This window comes from Populus euphratica, unplaced genomic scaffold (assembly GCF_000495115.2).
Source record: "Populus euphratica unplaced genomic scaffold, PopEup_1.0 scaffold2.1, whole genome shotgun sequence".
NCBI classification, from domain to species: domain Eukaryota; kingdom Viridiplantae; phylum Streptophyta; class Magnoliopsida; order Malpighiales; family Salicaceae; genus Populus; species Populus euphratica.
Window position 1 is genome coordinate 3,672,034 of NW_011499846.1, and position 16,490 is coordinate 3,688,523.

Genomic DNA, 16,490 nt, shown 5'->3' on the forward strand with positions numbered 1-16,490 from the left:
CGGATGGGGTTAAAAAAAAAAACACAGTATGACGCAGCAAGATCTAGTTAAAAATTTAATTACAATTCATTGATTTTTATTTTTTTATTAAAAAAATTATTTTAATTTATAAAAAAATCCGAGACTCGATTAAAACTCAAAACCAAGATATAAAAACTATGAAAAATTATACTCTACAGACAGAGTATTATAAATTTAGTAGATAGAAGTCCAAGAATCAAACGTTATTACTTATTATCCAAAAATATACGGACACTTCTACAAAACATATCTTTACATCATTATTTCCCCGATAGTCTCACCTTATTTAGTTTTGCCCATCTTTTTTTTTTTCTAAATGCCTTTTAAAGTGATTCTCCAAGCTGTTTTTAAAAATAATTTTAAATTAATATTTTTAAATATGTTTAATATAATATTAAAAATAAAAATATTTTATTTTAATATATTTTTTTAAAAAAATATTTGTACAACTGACTGATGTCCTTGTGGGTACTCTATTTCGTTCTTCTAAGCTGGGTTCCTACTTTTTGTGGGCCTAGTTCCTACTTATATTTGGGCCCAACTAGTTTCTCATCAGGCTTAATCCAGATGTATTTCCCTGGCTCTATTGGGCATGGTGCCTTTGTACTTGGACTCGATACTTTACAGAGCCCGCTTCAGAAGATTTTCCTGGATAAAATATCAAACTGGTTTTCAACTATTTCCACTCCATTCTCTAATTTCTACACTGGAGAGTGAAGAAACAGTGTGAGCGAAAGACGCAACAAGGCGACACGTATACACCCCCCCCCCCCCCCCCCCCCCGGGGGGGGGCATTTCTCATCATCATCGAGTTCACCTAAAAAATTTCGAAAAAAATATGGATCAGGTCCTCCCGATTGCTCTTATCTCGGTCCTTCTCGGTACTGCAATTGCTCTTATCTTCTTTAAAAACTACTTTCTCCAAAGAAAATCCGAAATTGGATCCATCGCGAAACCCGAAATCCATCCGGATCCTCTTAGAAAACCTCCTAAACCTACTCATCAATCCAAAAAGTCTCACTCTCATGCCTCTTCTGATAAGGTAAAGTAAATGATGAATTTGAATTTGACATTCTTATTTTTCGAGTTTTTATTGTCTTGATTGCGAAATGTGCAGGATCATAACAGGAAACATCATCCGTTGGATTTGAATACTTTGAAAGGTCACGGTGATTCAGTCACGGGCCTGTGTTTCTCTTATGATGGACGCAATTTGGCTACCGGTAAGTAAATGTGCAATATTGTTAGATATATATGGATGATCAATTTTAGAAATTTTTACTGAGTCGGCTGATTATGTCCTTTTTATTTATTATTTTGTGAAAAAAAAAAACAGCTTGTGCAGATGGAGTGGTGAGGGTGTTCAAATTAGATGATGCTTCGAGTAAAAGTTTCAAGTACGAACCTGAAGCTTTTCTTTTTCAGATTATGTAATCAGTCTTTAAATTGATGATGCTAGTTGTTTTTTTTTTTTTTTTTTTAGTGCTGATAGTTTAGTTGTAGGTTTTTGAGAATTAATGTGCCGGCTGGAGGTCACCCGGTAGGAGTGGCGTTTTCTGATGACGCGTCATCTGTTGTGTTGGCGTCGCACACACTATCTGGCTCGTCCTTATATATGTGGGGAGAGGAAAAGGTCAAAGATTCTAATGACTCTAAGCAGCAACCAAAGCTTCCGCTGCCAGAAATCAAATGGGAACACCACAAAATTCATGAGAAAAAGGTGGTTTTGACCCTGGTTGGAACTGCTTCAACTTATGGCAATGGCGACGGAAGTACAATTGTGGCCTCTTGTTCGGAAGGTATGTGCTGATCTTTTTCCTGGGTTAGTTATCGTATCCTATGTGTTCCAATGATATTTAAATGGGCATGGATGGGTTGATGATATAAATGTTCTGGCTTACTATTGGAATGGTATGAATACTGGGATCCATATGTTTGCTAACCTTGTTAGACTAGGAAATGATGCCTAAAATTTGGACAAAGGGCTGCAAACTAAGTGATTATGGAGTAGTTATGGTTTTGAAGCATGTCTCAGATGTGGAGTCTTTGCATATATGAGACTGGATGGTTAGATAAAATTTAATTGTCAGGAAAAAACACAATTATCAGATATTTGACTTTAGTGGTTTCTGACTTTGTTTTGGATTTGTAATGTTTGGAACAAATTTTATTCTTTTGCCTTGCACATTGAAAACTGTTCCATCCATCCATAATTTAACCTTAATTGTCCATCACTTGCATCTCACATGCTTTCAGAAATGACACTCCATGATTTTATCATGAATGTAACCATCAGTTTCCAAACTGTGGATTTCTGTCTGATTAGCTGCCTTAAAAATATATTAAGGACCGGACAACCGCTGACATCTGTGCACGGGTGTGGATTCTGGTGACCGAGCCACTACTAAGAGAACATGATATTGTGATTTTTTTTAATTACATGATAGCCACCGGAAATCATCATTAATCTTAAGGAATAACCTGTTGAATTTGTGATTTTAAATTATCAAACTGATATTAACTGGAGTAGAAAAACCCAACGACTTCCATTCATACTTCTTTTGTATTTGTTTTTCTTTCTTGGGTTTCAGAAAGCAATGCTGATTGTGTATTTTCTATGCTACTTTCCAGGTACTGATATCAAAATTTGGCATGGAAAGACAGGAAAGGTTTTGGGGAATGTCGATACAAATCAATTGAAAAACACCATGGCTACTATATCCCCAAATGGGCGTTTCATTGCTGCTGCAGCTTTTACTGCAGATGTGAAGGTGAATATCTCTGATTACTGGAAAAAGCATTTTGTTTGGACTCTGTCATATAAACCCCTAGCTTGTGCAAAACAAAAGAAACTCATTCAAACAATGCACCATATGATGTGACTCTTGATAAAGTGGATCTTGTTGAAGATTCTCAGGCATAGAATCTAACATCCCTTGTGACACTCATGGTACTTTCCAAAAACAATTTAGTTAACTCATTTGTGCATAAAGTTTCATAGAAAGATTTCGATAGTATGTAATGTGCATATATATATGAACATGATACGATAAACATAAGCCTTCAGTCAGTTGACTTCGTTTCTATTGCTGCAAAGTATTTTTTTTTTTTTTTGATAAACTTAAGAAGCTATTAGTTTAGGCTTGTTTACAAGTTTGCTTATGAGTCAATATATCAGATCACATCAAGAGATTTATCTTCCCTCTAATGAATTAAAACAACATTGTTATTGGTCACCACATATGGGTCAAGTCTATTATCTTCATTTGCAACTGCTATACAAAAGTTATTTTTGAGAGGCTTGGATCATAATAGCAAGCTTTAAATTTAATATTCTGGTAGTATTTGAATATTGAATTGCTATGGTGGTTTTAATTTTCTTTGTCAGGTATGGGAGATTGTGTATTCAAAGGATGGTTCTGTCAAGGAGGTTCCAAAAGTCATGCAACTTAAAGGCCACAGAGTATGTACTCTATGCAATATTGACCTCTGTTATTTCATCCACATCTCGTTCAAGCTTTGCTTTCTTTGTCTATCTTTTTTCCCTGTGCTCAAAATTCCCTCATTCTTTATTTTGTTTGTGAGCTTCATGGATATGTCTGTAATATTTCTCTAGTCAATGATTGGATTAATGCTGAATTTTTTGAAGTGGATGTGCATTGAGTAGTGAAAAAATGTTAGTAACAGTGATTAAATTATTGTCTGATATGATGCCATAAATGTTTATCCTAGTAGATATATTCAATCTGTCTGTGGTTGTTGATATCGATTCTCGTCTAAATGGAATGATCTCTTTTATCATATTTTAGCCTTGTCATTTGAACTATATTGCACTTCTGGAGTTGTTATTTTGTTTCTCACCTCAGAAATGCTCATATATAGCTTGGATATGCCTATTGTTTCTCATCTCAAGTTAAATTTGATGTTCAGAGTGCAGTAACATGGTTATGCTTCACTCCAGACTCGGAGCAAATCATCACAGCCTCCAAAGATGGTTCAATAAGAATATGGAACATCAACGGTATGTCCTTTAATAGACATTTCTCTATGTGCTTGAATTAGGACTACCTTAGAAAAGTTGAAAAAATAGGGCAGTGCAATTATTGGTATAGGAGGGTAAGGGCTTCTCAATTTTTGGATTTAATGTCCAGAATTGAGACAAGGCATGATTTACAGGGAATGATTGGAAACCAAAGAGCATTATGAACTAGCATTTCAGGCTGAGCAAGCATTATCTTTAGATGTCATGTCAATTTTATCTAAAATAGCACTCCATTGTGCAGAATCTATAGAACAACTAATCTCTGAACACCATTCCAGTTTTTTCAACAACAAGAATTGCTTCCCGCTTCAATATTTTATTGAAGTTCTTGCAAAGTATCTAAGCTAATATTTACCCCCTCTATATCAAGCATTCAACATGTATATCATCCATTATCTTACAGTCCAAACTGGCACCACGATGACTGGAATCTGTTTGTTGGGTTGTTTTTCATCTGTGGATCAAGACAAGTTCACCTCTATGCTGAATGTCATGCCTTTAAGCATGCTTCTTTTGTCATGGTCTGCAAGTATGAAAATTGATCCTTTGGCGATCTAGTAGATGCTTCACATTTCAATCTACAGATCATCTGTCCTTTTCATGCTCTAGCAGGATATTTGCTCTTCTTGCTGCTGTGAATATACCAAAAGGCTTTATAGTTTTGTTGAATACATTGAGGTTCATGACTACGTTGCAACGTTTTAAAAAGTAAAATTTGTGGTGTCATGGACTGTGTTTCTCTGTAGCTTCCTCTAAAGAAAAGGAAAATGGGAGACTGTTATCATGCTATGAGAACATAACGCATGTCTAATTTTTTGAGTTCTGGAATAGATTTGTGGGTTTCTAATTTTTCACTTTGACATACATTTTGCAATATATTTGTGTGGCATTTTTGTGTTGGTTATTATATGATTAAGATCATACTGAGGAGTTCTCTTTTATTTCCTTCAAGTTCGTTATCATCTTGATGAGGATCCAAAGACTTTAAAGGTGTTTCCGATTCCACTTCATGATTCAAATGGTGGAACTTTGCATTATGATCGTCTCAGTTTATCCCCTGATGGAAGGATATTGGCTGCAACCCATGGTTCGATGCTGCAGTGGTTATGTGTTGAAACGGGAAAAGTTTTGGACACAGCTGACAAAGCCCATGATGGTATGCTTTTGGTTCCATTTCTGTGCTTTATTTTAGTTTGTTCTTCTGCAGAGTGGTTGAAAATGTAAGAACATCATATTGCTTTCCTAAATACACCAGAATGGTTGAAAATGTAAGAATATCATATTGCTTTCCTAACTATATCTATTGTCTTAGCATGAGTAATCAGCTATGGATACTGTGATTGAGATCTTGATGCAATGGCAGATTTGTCCCCATTGCCCAAAAATCCTGCTTTCATTTGGAAATCTGATTTTATATTCTCACTGACATTTGTTTTGAGAAATTGGACAAATGAATTCATTTGAGTTAAATTGTTATTGAAGTTGTTTTTTCTCAATGTATTTCTAGTGGTTCCACTCTTATTAGCATTTTTTGTAGCATATAAGCATGGGGTAATCTCTTGGTGAATATTATACTAATGCTAGTTTGTCATGCAGGTGACATCACATGGATTGCCTGGGCGCCTAAGCCTATTCCAACAGGTGCTTATTAAACAAAAACGGTTTAACATTCGTGGCTTTTCTGTTCATTTTTTCATTACCTTATGCTATGTATATCCTTTATTTTTTTTCGCTTTTCTTTATGGGAGTATCTCCAGGAACGAATAAAGAAAGGTTTGAGAGTTAGGAAATAGTTCCCAATGATTCCTTGACCAACATGATTTATAACTACTTGTTCTTCTTCAGGTGATGGACAAACGTCCATTTTGGCCACAGCCAGTGTTGACAAGAAAGTGAAGTTATGGGCAGCTCCACAACTCCGATCAGCATAATGGATTCCACTGATAGATAAAAAGCATATTCAGGGAGTTATTGACCTGACGTTCTCATTGATTAGCCATAGCCTCCTTAGTTGCAGTATAATCCGTTCAGGTTCATTTGCACCAATCACTTCAAAGAGAGTCGAATAGAGCTAACCTTCCAGCTGAGTGTTTGGACGCGGCACACAGGACAAGTATGAAATTTTAAATTGAGAAAAACTAATCGTTGCATGGCTGAGGTAGCCTGATCTGACTGAAAAGTTTTGGTGACAAAATGTTCCATAAAGAAATAGATGATGGTTTTGGCTTTGGATGCGTGATTCTCTTATGGCACTAAATCAATCAATAGACAATAGTACCCTTGATGGAAAAATCTGGGGATCAAAATGCCACTACATTTGCAAATGGATCGAGCTCTTGCGCTTGTAACCTGCTGTTTCCGCTCTTAGAGGGGGTTTTCCTGGGGATCAAAATGCCACTACATTTGCAAGTGGATCGAGCTCCTGCCGCTCTTAGATTGGGTTTTTCGAAGCTAAAAACAGAGAGCGCCCACCGTAGGGCTCGAACCCACGACCACAAAGTTAAGAGCCTTGCGCTCTACCGACTGAGCTAGACGGGCTCACGAAGATGCGTTGGGTTTCTTCATATAAATTTAGGGCATACGCAAGTCGAGGCGGCTTTGAAAAAGGTAGAGAAGATGTCCCGCAAGCACATGAATATCATTCTAAACATTTTTTTTTCAAAAACAGAGAAGATGTCCTGCAAGCGCATGAATATCATTCCAAACATTTTTTTTTTAAAAAAAGCCAGATGAATATCATTCCAAACATTTTTTTTTTTTTAAAAGCCAGGAGTAATCGAATTCATCGATTGATTTTTTGTGATCCAGGATTCACGCATTGAATTCATCAATCGATTAATGCGATCAAGAAGCACCCATCATTTACGAATTTCCTTTATTGTGGGCACAGGCAGCAAGGGCAGAGGATATGAGTCAGTCCCACTCCCACTGCTTCTATGATTAATGCTGGAAACCTAAAAGATAAAATGAAAATATGAAAAATTGAATGTTTTTTCCTCCCGGATCTCTATCCATCGGGGAGGAATTTAATTACCTTGCCAGAATTTTTTTCACAGTAATGGCCAAAAGCTAGATATAGCTCACCAATTCATTTATATTTTGGAGTACAATCCCATGCCTAGCACTTGCCTCTACTGCATCCTCACAAACCATTACAACTTTTAAATACTAATAATATAACAAAGAAACTGGATCAAAATATTGCGTCCTACTGATATATCATAGTTATTCGGATTTGAAATCCTGGGCAGGCATGGAATTATAGCTGCCCTCACGATGTCCTCCATTCGTCCCCACTATCTCCTTCACCTAATAAAATATGAAAATAGTTAGCTAGCCATAACAATCTGCTATAAATTCAACCTACCTGTACGAGTAAGCTGTAAGCAAGATAATTAATTTCACTATAATAACTTGTTGGGTCTCGATACCCCATTCTCAGGACAATGATAACCCTTTACCCATCAAGAAAACGACGTCCCCTTGGAAGTCAAAGTTGCCTTAGAGAGGTACCTTTCGGAGGATGGACTTGTGGTACCGATAGCCCTGACAATAATTCAGTCATGCATCAGAGCCATTATAAAACACAAGATAAATGTACTTGTGATTGCATCTTAGAAAAACATCACCCAGATCTGGTTCGGACGAGCCACGGCCTTATGATTGTTTGGTCCATACAAAAAATCTATTCGCAGCTGTCAAATATGGGACTCACCTTGTCTGTTCCATAAAGGTAATCACAGTATGTGAAAACGGAAGCGAAATTACTCTGGCTATGGCGACCTACGTAATGATGATAATCATGGTACTTTGCACCTCCGTAGAATGGTATAAATCTTGTTGGACTCCATGAAAAATCATATCTGCATTGCATCAAATAACATTTTATGTATTTGATTCAAGTGCTCATGTCAAGCCACCAAATTAAGACTTGAAGCTACGGGTGACTTAATTCATCTTTTGAGTACAGAAAAGCAAGTAAAACACTTTTGATGACAATAAAAAATGAATTAATAATTATCAGTCATCATAACTTAAGATCATGCAAGGAAAAACCACATGTTACATCCTACTGTTTAGTGTTTATGAAGGGCTAAATTGCAAGGCACCCTCCCGAATTTGGAGATTATGCCAATGCTCCCCCCCTCCCTCCCGAATTTGGAGATTATGCCAATGCCCCCCCCCCCTCCCCCCCACTTAGATTAGAGGGATTTGTAATCTCTCCATTATCGATCCACTACTAGAAACCTGTGTAGTCAGGATCTGTCAACAAAATCCGGCAGAAAGAGGAGTTGAAATAAACGAGAGAGTTTAGCATGTGTACCCGCTGTGAGTCTCTATAGCTTCCATTTGTCTTAAAACGAACCATAGCCAGTAAGTAGTAATGTGTCCAGGAACTACTGCAGGACCAAGAAATGCAGGCATGCCAAGAATCAAAATTTCAGACCAGTGTGCATAAGGCGCTGCGAACCCCATTGGAGCACTATATTCATGGTGAACATGGTGGATTTTCTCATAGCCCCATTTGGAATGAAGCAACCTATGAACCCAATAACCGGTATAATCCTCTATCAGAAAATACACTAATAACTGCCAGAACATTTCCCCTCCTGAAGGTAATGACAGACTAGTTCGGATGCCAATCAGCTGGAACAAAATCAAAGTAGTTAGCTTTGTTAATCTTAAAATTTCTTTTAGTTCTCAATAAAATTGCATTATAATCATATATACGTATTAATATACCTTGATGAAAGGGTAAGAAGAGACTTGAAGAGGACCAACAACAACGATAAAAGTTTGCATAACATCTTTGTAGCATTTCAGCATGTCTTGGAATGAGTTTTTGATTTTGGATTGAATCTTGTGCTTTTCTATCCTCTTGGACCGGCTTAGCTCAATAAACATGTATGGGAGAGGAGCTATAGAGTAAAAGAGGATCAAGAAGAGAATGTTATGATAATGAAGAAGGTAATCAGGTTTATTGGCTGAGTAATTGAGCCATAGTTTCTCTGCAATTGTGAGCTCTCTGCCAAGAGCTGCCTCTGCTTGGTGCATGTTCTGGTAAGGCAGCATTGTTAATTAGAGGGTGAGAAATATGATTGAATGGATGAAAACAACAGAATAAATAGGAGTTCGCGGAACTATCAGAAATCCTTTCAACTCAAAAAATTAATTTTAATGGTGGTAGAGGGTGTGTGTGTGTGTGTGTGTGTATCATTTTGTGAAAATGGAATGGTTACAAATATTTGTGAGTTTTAATTTAGGTTAAGATAAGTTAAAAAAAAAAACACAAAGATGGACAAAATAAAATAAAATTCATGACATATAAAAAATGATAAAAATATTTTTATCTATGATTTCTCTCTCATATTTATATTTTTTTATTTATTTCAAGTGCTTTTTTATTTTATTTTTAAATAGACCTTAATTATTCTAGACACTGTAAATTTCTAAAGTTCTTTTAAGTTTCTTTTAATCATTTTAATTAATTTTTTAAGCAACATAATATGAGTTTAATCAAGTGGGAAATTCACGAGATGCCCGACAAAGGGCACGTTTTTTTTCTTTCCATGCCATACAAACACCTAAAGGGAATATTGCTAATTGACTTTAACAAAATTCTTTGAAAATTAACAGACTCAAATACAAGCACTAATTTTTCTCTATGGGAATTATTAGGTTTAGCACCACTTTTTATGAGAAGTGGACGTCATTCGATTTTTTAATCACTATAATAAGGTTTTAAATTTAAATTTTAATCACTATAATAAGGTTTTAAATTTTTTTAAAAAAATCGAATCCATCATCTCATGATCAAATATTTTCATTTTAATTGTATTTATCATAAATAATTCACATTATGCAGCCTTTTTCCCCTTTCAATCTCCCCTGAAAAAGAAATCTCAATTTCGTTGAGGATAAACCAACGTTTCTGTTGCAGAATTTGCAAGTTGAGCTGACAAAATATCTATCCTCATGTTCTAACCATATGATTATTTATATAATAATTAGTAAAAATTTATATAATTATTAATTTTAGAATTAATAAAATTAATTGAGCTGCAAGCAAGCTCTCTAAAAACCCCTATATTAAATGAAAAAAATAATAATTATCTATCAATATATTGGCGCCATATACAAGAAACCGCCAGCTAGTGGCCAGCCGGACAGGATGTTCCCACACCATTAACATTTACACACAAAATCCAAGTGAGTGTTGGCATAGCACCTGACGGCTTACTCCTCGACCATATCTCTCACGTTAGACCAAACTACATTAACCCGCTTACATGTATACCCTAGAACAAGTAAGTGTAGATCTATTTGTTATGCCATAAGTTTTAGTAAATTTAAAGTAAATTATAAGTTTTAGTAAATTTGAAGTAAATAAAAAAGTTGATAGGAATAGATTGCTATTATTTATTGGTTAATATGTGTTTTATTTTTTTATGTTTTTCACTTGAAAATATATCAAAATAATTTTATTTATTTATTAATGTTAAAAAATCAAAATCATTGTAAATCTTAAAAAAAAGCATTAATTTGATTTTTTTCACATCAAATGTATTTTTTTAAAACATAAAAAATAGAGGCTACCACACTACAGAGCAACATGTATTTCTTTAGTTTGTTTTTTTATTCTTCCAATTAAAATGTGCTATTGTCTAAATGAAAAATAAATTACCAGTTTATCACTTTTTTTTCGTATACAATGATTTTAATACACGTTAAGTTAGAAAATAGGTAAGTTCATATTTCATATCATATTTACTCTTTCAAACTCTTGATTAACAAATATTTAGAATATAATTGAAAATATAAACAAGTATAAGGATGATATTAAACTTTGGCGCGTCTTGCCTTCTTCCATTTGACGGTTTCCACGTAGCTCCGCCTCCGCTCCACCGGTATTTTTCATGAAACTTAGCTATTGCTTTAGCTATTTAACTAATCATTTTTCAGCGAGGATTAAAATATATATATATTAAAAAATATTTAATTACTGACATTAAACTTTGGTGGGTCTTCCTTTCTGGGTGTCACCCGTTTAAATTTTATATATTTTTGAGCTATTAAAAAATTATATAGTTATTAATTTTAAAATTTATAAAATTAATTAAAATACATGAAATTTTATTTAAACATTTACATTAATAAAAAAATTTAAGAAATTTAACCCGTCACCGAATTAATTAAGCTATGAAAAATAAACAAGAACAAAAAATTTCAATGGAGGGAAGGCGTACCATGTACAAAGCAAATATTACATCTCTAAAGAGTCATTATTAGACTCGAACCTAGATTAACCTCTTGTAACCTTCTTCCAATTAAGCTTTTATATGCTGTGAAATGCATTGCTTCATCTCCATATCTTTAATCCATAAAATTCAAAATTTCAAAATTTAAAATATGAATTAACAAAAAGTATGTCCAATCTTTATTATAATTATCTTCTTTTAAAATAATAATAATAAGATTATCATCTAATTATAAAATCATCATATATATATATATATGTGTGTGTGTGTGTAACTAATTCTACATGTCTTGAACTCATTTAAAATATAAACTCATTTGTTTGTACGTATTATTTAGCCCCGCCTTTTCAAAATTGCGTATGAAAAACTGACACAAATAAACAAAATTGTATAACAATTATTATTTTTTAAAATATTTTTTATAATATATTAAAATAATAATTTTAATATTAATACATCAAAGCAATAAAAAAACATAAAAAAAATTCATTTAAAACACAACATAATAACAATTTAATAATAATTTTTTTAAAAAATATTTTTTCATCACAAAAACAAACAGATAACATGTAATTAATGAATATAATAGAAAAGATTAGTGTTTGCTACTATATTTTGTCGTCATCTATCTTATTCAGGTTATATATATTCATTTGCAATTTGTTGGTTATATATTGATTAGCAATTCCAAGGTTCTATAATCCTCCTTGTTTTAGTACCTGGTGTTCCTATGTTAATCCATAATTAAGTCTAATCCATTAATTTATAACGATTAATTAAGTTTATGTTATTTTAATCTGAAGCTTGGATATGCATGTCTTAATGTTCTTATAGTTTTCTCAGCTATGCACCATCTTGGTCTTGCGAGTACTTTCGATTTTTCATTGTCAGCACATAATTGAATCATGAAAAATGTAGTGTGGATAAATTATTAAATACAATAAATGCTTATTAGAACATTGAGAGTTATCGGATTCTATCATTCAAAATTAAGGGATTAGGATGTGTTCGAAAAAATAAAAAGTTTGAGGACACCATCTAGCAAGTTAATTGTCGCAAGGGGCAAAAAAGCAACCAGAAGAAACTATAGGTCCCCAAAGTGCAAATAACGAAAGCATAAGACATTTTATTTTTCATTTTACCCAGTTATTTATCAAATAAAAGGGGGAAAAAAGAAAGAAGTAACTCAATAGCTATGCTGGAACTCTTGAACCTAAAGCTTTGCTGACATTCATTTAAAAAAATAACAAACTTAACTCCCTGCAACTGGCTGTGCTTCCGGGGATGAAGCTCGGAACTCCGGTACGGTCTTGTATGATTCATATACCCTACTTAAAACAGGGAAGTTGGACTGCATAAACAATCACACAGCTGTTTATCAAGAGAAAGAAATCAAGATAATAGCAATTTGATAAAACCATAAACACAAGAATACACGTATATATTATCAGTCACTGCATCATCGTGCTGTTACAACTGCGTTTGGTTAGTGTTCGTGGAAAAAGGGATGGATGCAAGAATGACAGAAATATGTTTGATTGAAAGGACCGAGATGAAAACAGAAACATAAAAAATAAATTTGTGCCTCGGATAGTTTTTGAGTGATTTTTGTTTTTTCCTTCTAAAACAGGAAGGACAGAGGGGACATATCCCTTCTATCCCAACTCTCTTCGTCTCATGTTTAAAGCCTGTAAACCAGTTGAGAAAAGAAATGCTAAATATGCTTCACCACCCATGGAGAAGCTTCTCAGATTTTATATGAACATCACACGCTAAGAACTTTATGAAAATCCTCTTATTTTATGGCATGAACCATTTGATGCATGGTGAGAATTCAGAAACTTATGAATCATAAGCACAAAAATAAAAGTTAATTATGCGAAGGATTGTTGGACTCCAATTCTTCTTTCAATATCCGACTTTAGTAGGATTTTTTAGGTTTTCTCAGTTATTCCAAGAGAAAAACTAGGCACAATGCATATGCTTCCTGTGTTTGTATGAAACACATTTTATTAAAGGATTAAAAACAACAGGTTTATGAACACAAACATGAGAAGCGTGTATCTACAGCAGCGCAAAATTACAGTACAGTATGTAGTGTCCAAGAAGTAGGAGCTCCACTGTGTGGACATTATGATGATAGAACTAGTTTGGAAACGAATCCTAAAGGAAATAAAAAATAATAATAATAATCAAGGGAAATGCTTTACCATATCAATGTTGAACCTCATAACAACTGTAGCAATCTGTGGGGCCAAGAACACATCAGCCTGCAAACAAAATAAGAAATTAGTCTGGTCTTCAAGGCGCTTCAGATTTGAAATATCAACATTAAATTCCTCTTATTTTCTGAGAACATTGATTTAATCAGAGCAATATATACTTCTAAAATATATAAGCATCAGGAACATGCCAATTAGAAATCACACTTTCTGCATAGTTGAGAACTTTTGTTAGGTTCAAAGTAAATCATTTCTGCACAGTCCTATCGTTAAGGTTTTGAATCAGAGCAAAAAACCAAAAGAATCAACAAATGACTAAGAACCAATGAATTAGATAGGTGAACTGCCACACAACACCGACATATATTAATGTCTTGGAGAGAGGGTGCCTTAACAATGCAAGACCATTAAAATTAGTAGAAGCATTCAGATATAATAAATCAAGTTCCGCGCAAGAAACAGTGAACAAAGTATTGAATAGAGACCATGTATAATGCTTCTCCAGTGGCAAAGCTGGTTGCAAAGTCTTTTACCAACTTCTCAAGTGCTGTAGAAAAGAATAAAAACACTTTACATGAGCAATAAGGAGTACACAGTAGCATGACATGAAGAGGCTAATAAATGATCACAAACGACAACTCTAACAAAAAAATTCTACAATCTGATTCCTCATGGACTCTAAGGTTGCGTCCACAGGCTATAAATTTCATGCACTGCAAAAGTATGGCCACTCATACCCAATTGTTTCATCTTTCTTAATGATTTCAACTATCATGGGTGTAGCTAAGCTTGGTAATTATCTCAAAAAGAAAGGGAAAGGAAAGAGAAAGGGAAAGGGAATTAGATTGCTTCCGTGATGAGAAGAATTACGTACCAAAAAAACCTTTTTCAATACTAGATTGTGCCCATAATAATCCCTCTCCTGGACCAACTTTTTCTTCAATGCTTTTCTACGCAAAAATTAAGACATGGCATAGTTGATATATGTGTGAATGAAACTAAAAATAACGTGGATAAACCACTGAAACTAATACATGTACCACCAAAGCCAACATATGAAGAGGTTGTATGCTAGAGCAGACGACACTGGCAACCTGTGACATGTACTGTAATTAGCATGGTTACACAAGAAAAATTAGTTAATAACTACTGGCATGTCCGCGTAGTCTGATTCACGTTCTGTACTCAGAAGGAAATGAAACCATTTAGATAATAGCTAAAAAAACCCAGATTAGCTTGTTCTGTATGCTCCAGCTGTAAAGACTTTTCCATAGATGAAGGTTAGAAGCAAGGGATCATTGAATCCATTCACAAGTTCAGGACTGTTGCTCTTATAAAACACATTACATAAGAAGATTCTTAATACAATGTTTTCCAGATACTTCACGTATGAAAAAATAAGCAATGACAACAATCTTACTTGGAGATTTAGAGCTTTTCGCCGAGGATCATCTGGCAGCAAAGCTCTCTGAGGATACTTTTCTTCCAAATACTACCCATTTACAACAGAAAATTATGAATAGACACAAAAATAAATATGGCATAAAAGAAAATTCATCGAAGATCTCTCAAAAGTTAATTTATCATGATTTATGAATTCACACAGCCCAACATTAACTGGAGGCCATTATTCATTCACTCACTCCAAATCATGGATTTATGTCTGTAGATCTTTGTCTAATTTTCATAAAATGCAACCGCAACGAGAGTGCTACAGTATGCATAAAATCCTTTCTGAGCAAAGAACACTGACCAGCAAGATTGCTAAGGAGTCGGAGACTACCACATCACCATCAACCAAGACTGGAACATAACGGAGAGGATTCAATTTTTCAAACTCTGCAACAGAGATAACATTCATCGATCCTCACTACCTGGACCTTGTACCAGTACGAATCTAAAATCATATTCTAGGTAAGCTAAGTATATGAAATCTTCCAACCTCACCTGTACTAAACTGCTCTCCTTTTGCAAGGTTGACTGCTTTATACTCATAATCCAGTCCTGAACAGTTCCATTTTTCAGAAATGATTAACAAAAGTCGATCAATATAAACGTAGCAAATGATACCTTTAAGGTTTAAAGCGAAGCGGACCCGCCATGAACAGGAGCTGTGCGAGAAATTATACAAGACTAGTTCTGGTGATGAATTCATAGTGTCTCTCTGGTAAGTCAAACAGACTTTTAAGAAAAGATTTTATAGAAAGGTGTACGCATTAGACAAAGAAAGGTTAATTACCTGGTTCTGGTTGTTGAGCTGTTCCATTAAAAAAAAAAAAAGTACTGTTCAGAATGGTGAGAACTTTTTTTATTGGAAGTAGAGAATCCTTTGCTTTCACAGTTGAAGAGAAGTCAATTGCCAGACAAAAGTCAGTTGGTTGTGCCACGTCATCATGGGATATGGTGTTAGCTTCAGTCACCACATGTTGTGCTCTGCTGTGATGGATGTTTTCAAATTGTGTTTCTGGTTTGTTTTCCTTGTAATTTAAGGGTTTTTTTTTTTTCATTGCAGTATATTCATGTTTTTCAAATTTTTATTTTTTTGATATATTAATATTAAAAATATATTTCCAGATATAATCACCTTGAAAAATAATTTTTAACACATTCTTAAAAAAACACTAATATTAGAACAAGAGATAAATAAGCATGAAAAATCACATTGTGAGTGTTTTTTTTTAATTATAATCTTTTTAAAATTATTTTTACTCTAAAAAATATCAAATTAATTTTTTAAAATGTTTTTAAATAATTTTAATATATTAATGTTAAAAAAATACTGAAAAGACATGAATTCATATTAATCTCAATAACGAGCGGTCTTTTCAAGTGTAAATTTCATTTTTTTTTCCAATAAATTAGCATTTCTTTATTTGTTGAACTATTCTTATTTAATTATTGTCAATTTAAAACTCCCATGACGAATAATCTAGTAATTTTTCAGTT

At 33.9% G+C, this 16,490-nt stretch overlaps 3 protein-coding genes and 1 non-coding gene across 7 annotated transcripts; 1 reads left to right on the top strand and 3 right to left on the bottom strand.

The window, feature by feature from the left end:
- Nucleotides 1-693: 693 nt before the first annotated feature.
- Nucleotides 694-6,298, top strand: LOC105132479 (transducin beta-like protein 2). The gene is made up of 10 exons (XM_011036016.1): nucleotides 694-1,063; nucleotides 1,139-1,244; nucleotides 1,358-1,418; nucleotides 1,525-1,820; nucleotides 2,653-2,792; nucleotides 3,410-3,484; nucleotides 3,952-4,042; nucleotides 5,016-5,219; nucleotides 5,660-5,704; nucleotides 5,909-6,298. Exons 1-10 carry the CDS (start codon nucleotides 860-862, stop codon nucleotides 5,992-5,994), a joined length of 1,308 nt encoding a protein of 435 aa, XP_011034318.1. The 5' UTR covers nucleotides 694-859; the 3' UTR covers nucleotides 5,995-6,298.
- Nucleotides 6,299-6,528: 230 nt separating this feature from the next.
- On the bottom strand, nucleotides 6,529-6,601 carry TRNAK-CUU (transfer RNA lysine (anticodon CUU)). The gene has a single exon. It is a non-coding gene; the product is annotated as a tRNA-Lys (tRNA).
- A 444-nt stretch (nucleotides 6,602-7,045) lies between these two features.
- Nucleotides 7,046-9,211, bottom strand: LOC105132487 (methylsterol monooxygenase 1-1-like). Its single transcript, XM_011036028.1, has 5 exons — nucleotides 8,807-9,211; nucleotides 8,388-8,710; nucleotides 7,779-7,926; nucleotides 7,577-7,609; nucleotides 7,046-7,372 (listed from the first exon to the last, which is right to left on the bottom strand). The coding sequence occupies exons 1-5, from the start codon at nucleotides 9,134-9,136 to the stop codon at nucleotides 7,289-7,291; spliced, it is 918 nt and encodes a 305-aa protein (XP_011034330.1). The 5' UTR covers nucleotides 9,137-9,211; the 3' UTR covers nucleotides 7,046-7,288.
- Nucleotides 9,212-12,304: 3,093 nt separating this feature from the next.
- Nucleotides 12,305-15,890, bottom strand: LOC105132495 (glutathione S-transferase 2-like). 4 transcript variants are annotated; one of them, XM_011036056.1, is made up of 10 exons: nucleotides 15,784-15,889; nucleotides 15,615-15,708; nucleotides 15,492-15,548; nucleotides 15,298-15,383; nucleotides 14,965-15,036; nucleotides 14,579-14,638; nucleotides 14,419-14,494; nucleotides 14,030-14,091; nucleotides 13,533-13,592; nucleotides 12,305-12,693 (listed from the first exon to the last, which is right to left on the bottom strand). In XM_011036056.1, the coding sequence occupies exons 1-10, from the start codon at nucleotides 15,808-15,810 to the stop codon at nucleotides 12,655-12,657; spliced, it is 633 nt and encodes a 210-aa protein (XP_011034358.1). In that variant the 5' UTR covers nucleotides 15,811-15,889; the 3' UTR covers nucleotides 12,305-12,654. The 4 variants fall into 4 exon arrangements, with proteins under 4 accessions (XP_011034358.1, XP_011034340.1, XP_011034350.1 ...); XM_011036038.1 differs by having other exon boundaries at nucleotides 12,305-12,673; nucleotides 15,784-15,884; XM_011036048.1 differs by having other exon boundaries at nucleotides 12,423-12,673; nucleotides 14,585-14,638; nucleotides 15,784-15,880.
- Between the last annotated feature and the right edge of the window lie 600 nt (nucleotides 15,891-16,490).

What these genes read in the sequence shown, in the direction of transcription:
- LOC105132479 (XM_011036016.1), top strand. Translation starts at nt 860, where the DNA reads ATGGATCAGGTCCTCCCGATTGCTCTTATCTCGGTCCTTCTCGGTACT. An exon ending in TGTGGCCTCTTGTTCGGAAG is followed by an intron (nt 1,821 to 2,652) that starts GTATGTGCTGAT and finishes GCTACTTTCCAG; the next exon opens with GTACTGATATCAAAATTTGG. An exon ending in CTTTTACTGCAGATGTGAAG is followed by an intron (nt 2,793 to 3,409) that starts GTGAATATCTCT and finishes TTTCTTTGTCAG; the next exon opens with GTATGGGAGATTGTGTATTC.
- LOC105132487 (XM_011036028.1), bottom strand. Translation starts at nt 9,136, where the DNA reads ATGCTGCCTTACCAGAACATGCACCAAGCAGAGGCAGCTCTTGGCAGA. An exon ending in CTTCTTACCCTTTCATCAAG is followed by an intron (nt 8,711 to 8,806) that starts GTATATTAATAC and finishes ATTTTGTTCCAG; the next exon opens with CTGATTGGCATCCGAACTAG. An exon ending in ACCTTTATGGAACAGACAAG is followed by an intron (nt 7,610 to 7,778) that starts GTGAGTCCCATA and finishes AATTATTGTCAG; the next exon opens with GGCTATCGGTACCACAAGTC.
- LOC105132495 (XM_011036038.1), bottom strand. Translation starts at nt 15,810, where the DNA reads ATGGAACAGCTCAACAACCAGAACCAG. An exon ending in TATTGAAAAAGGTTTTTTTG is followed by an intron (nt 14,092 to 14,418) that starts GTACGTAATTCT and finishes TCTTTTCTACAG; the next exon opens with CACTTGAGAAGTTGGTAAAA. An exon ending in TGAGGTTCAACATTGATATG is followed by an intron (nt 12,674 to 13,532) that starts GTAAAGCATTTC and finishes TTGTTTATGCAG; the next exon opens with TCCAACTTCCCTGTTTTAAG.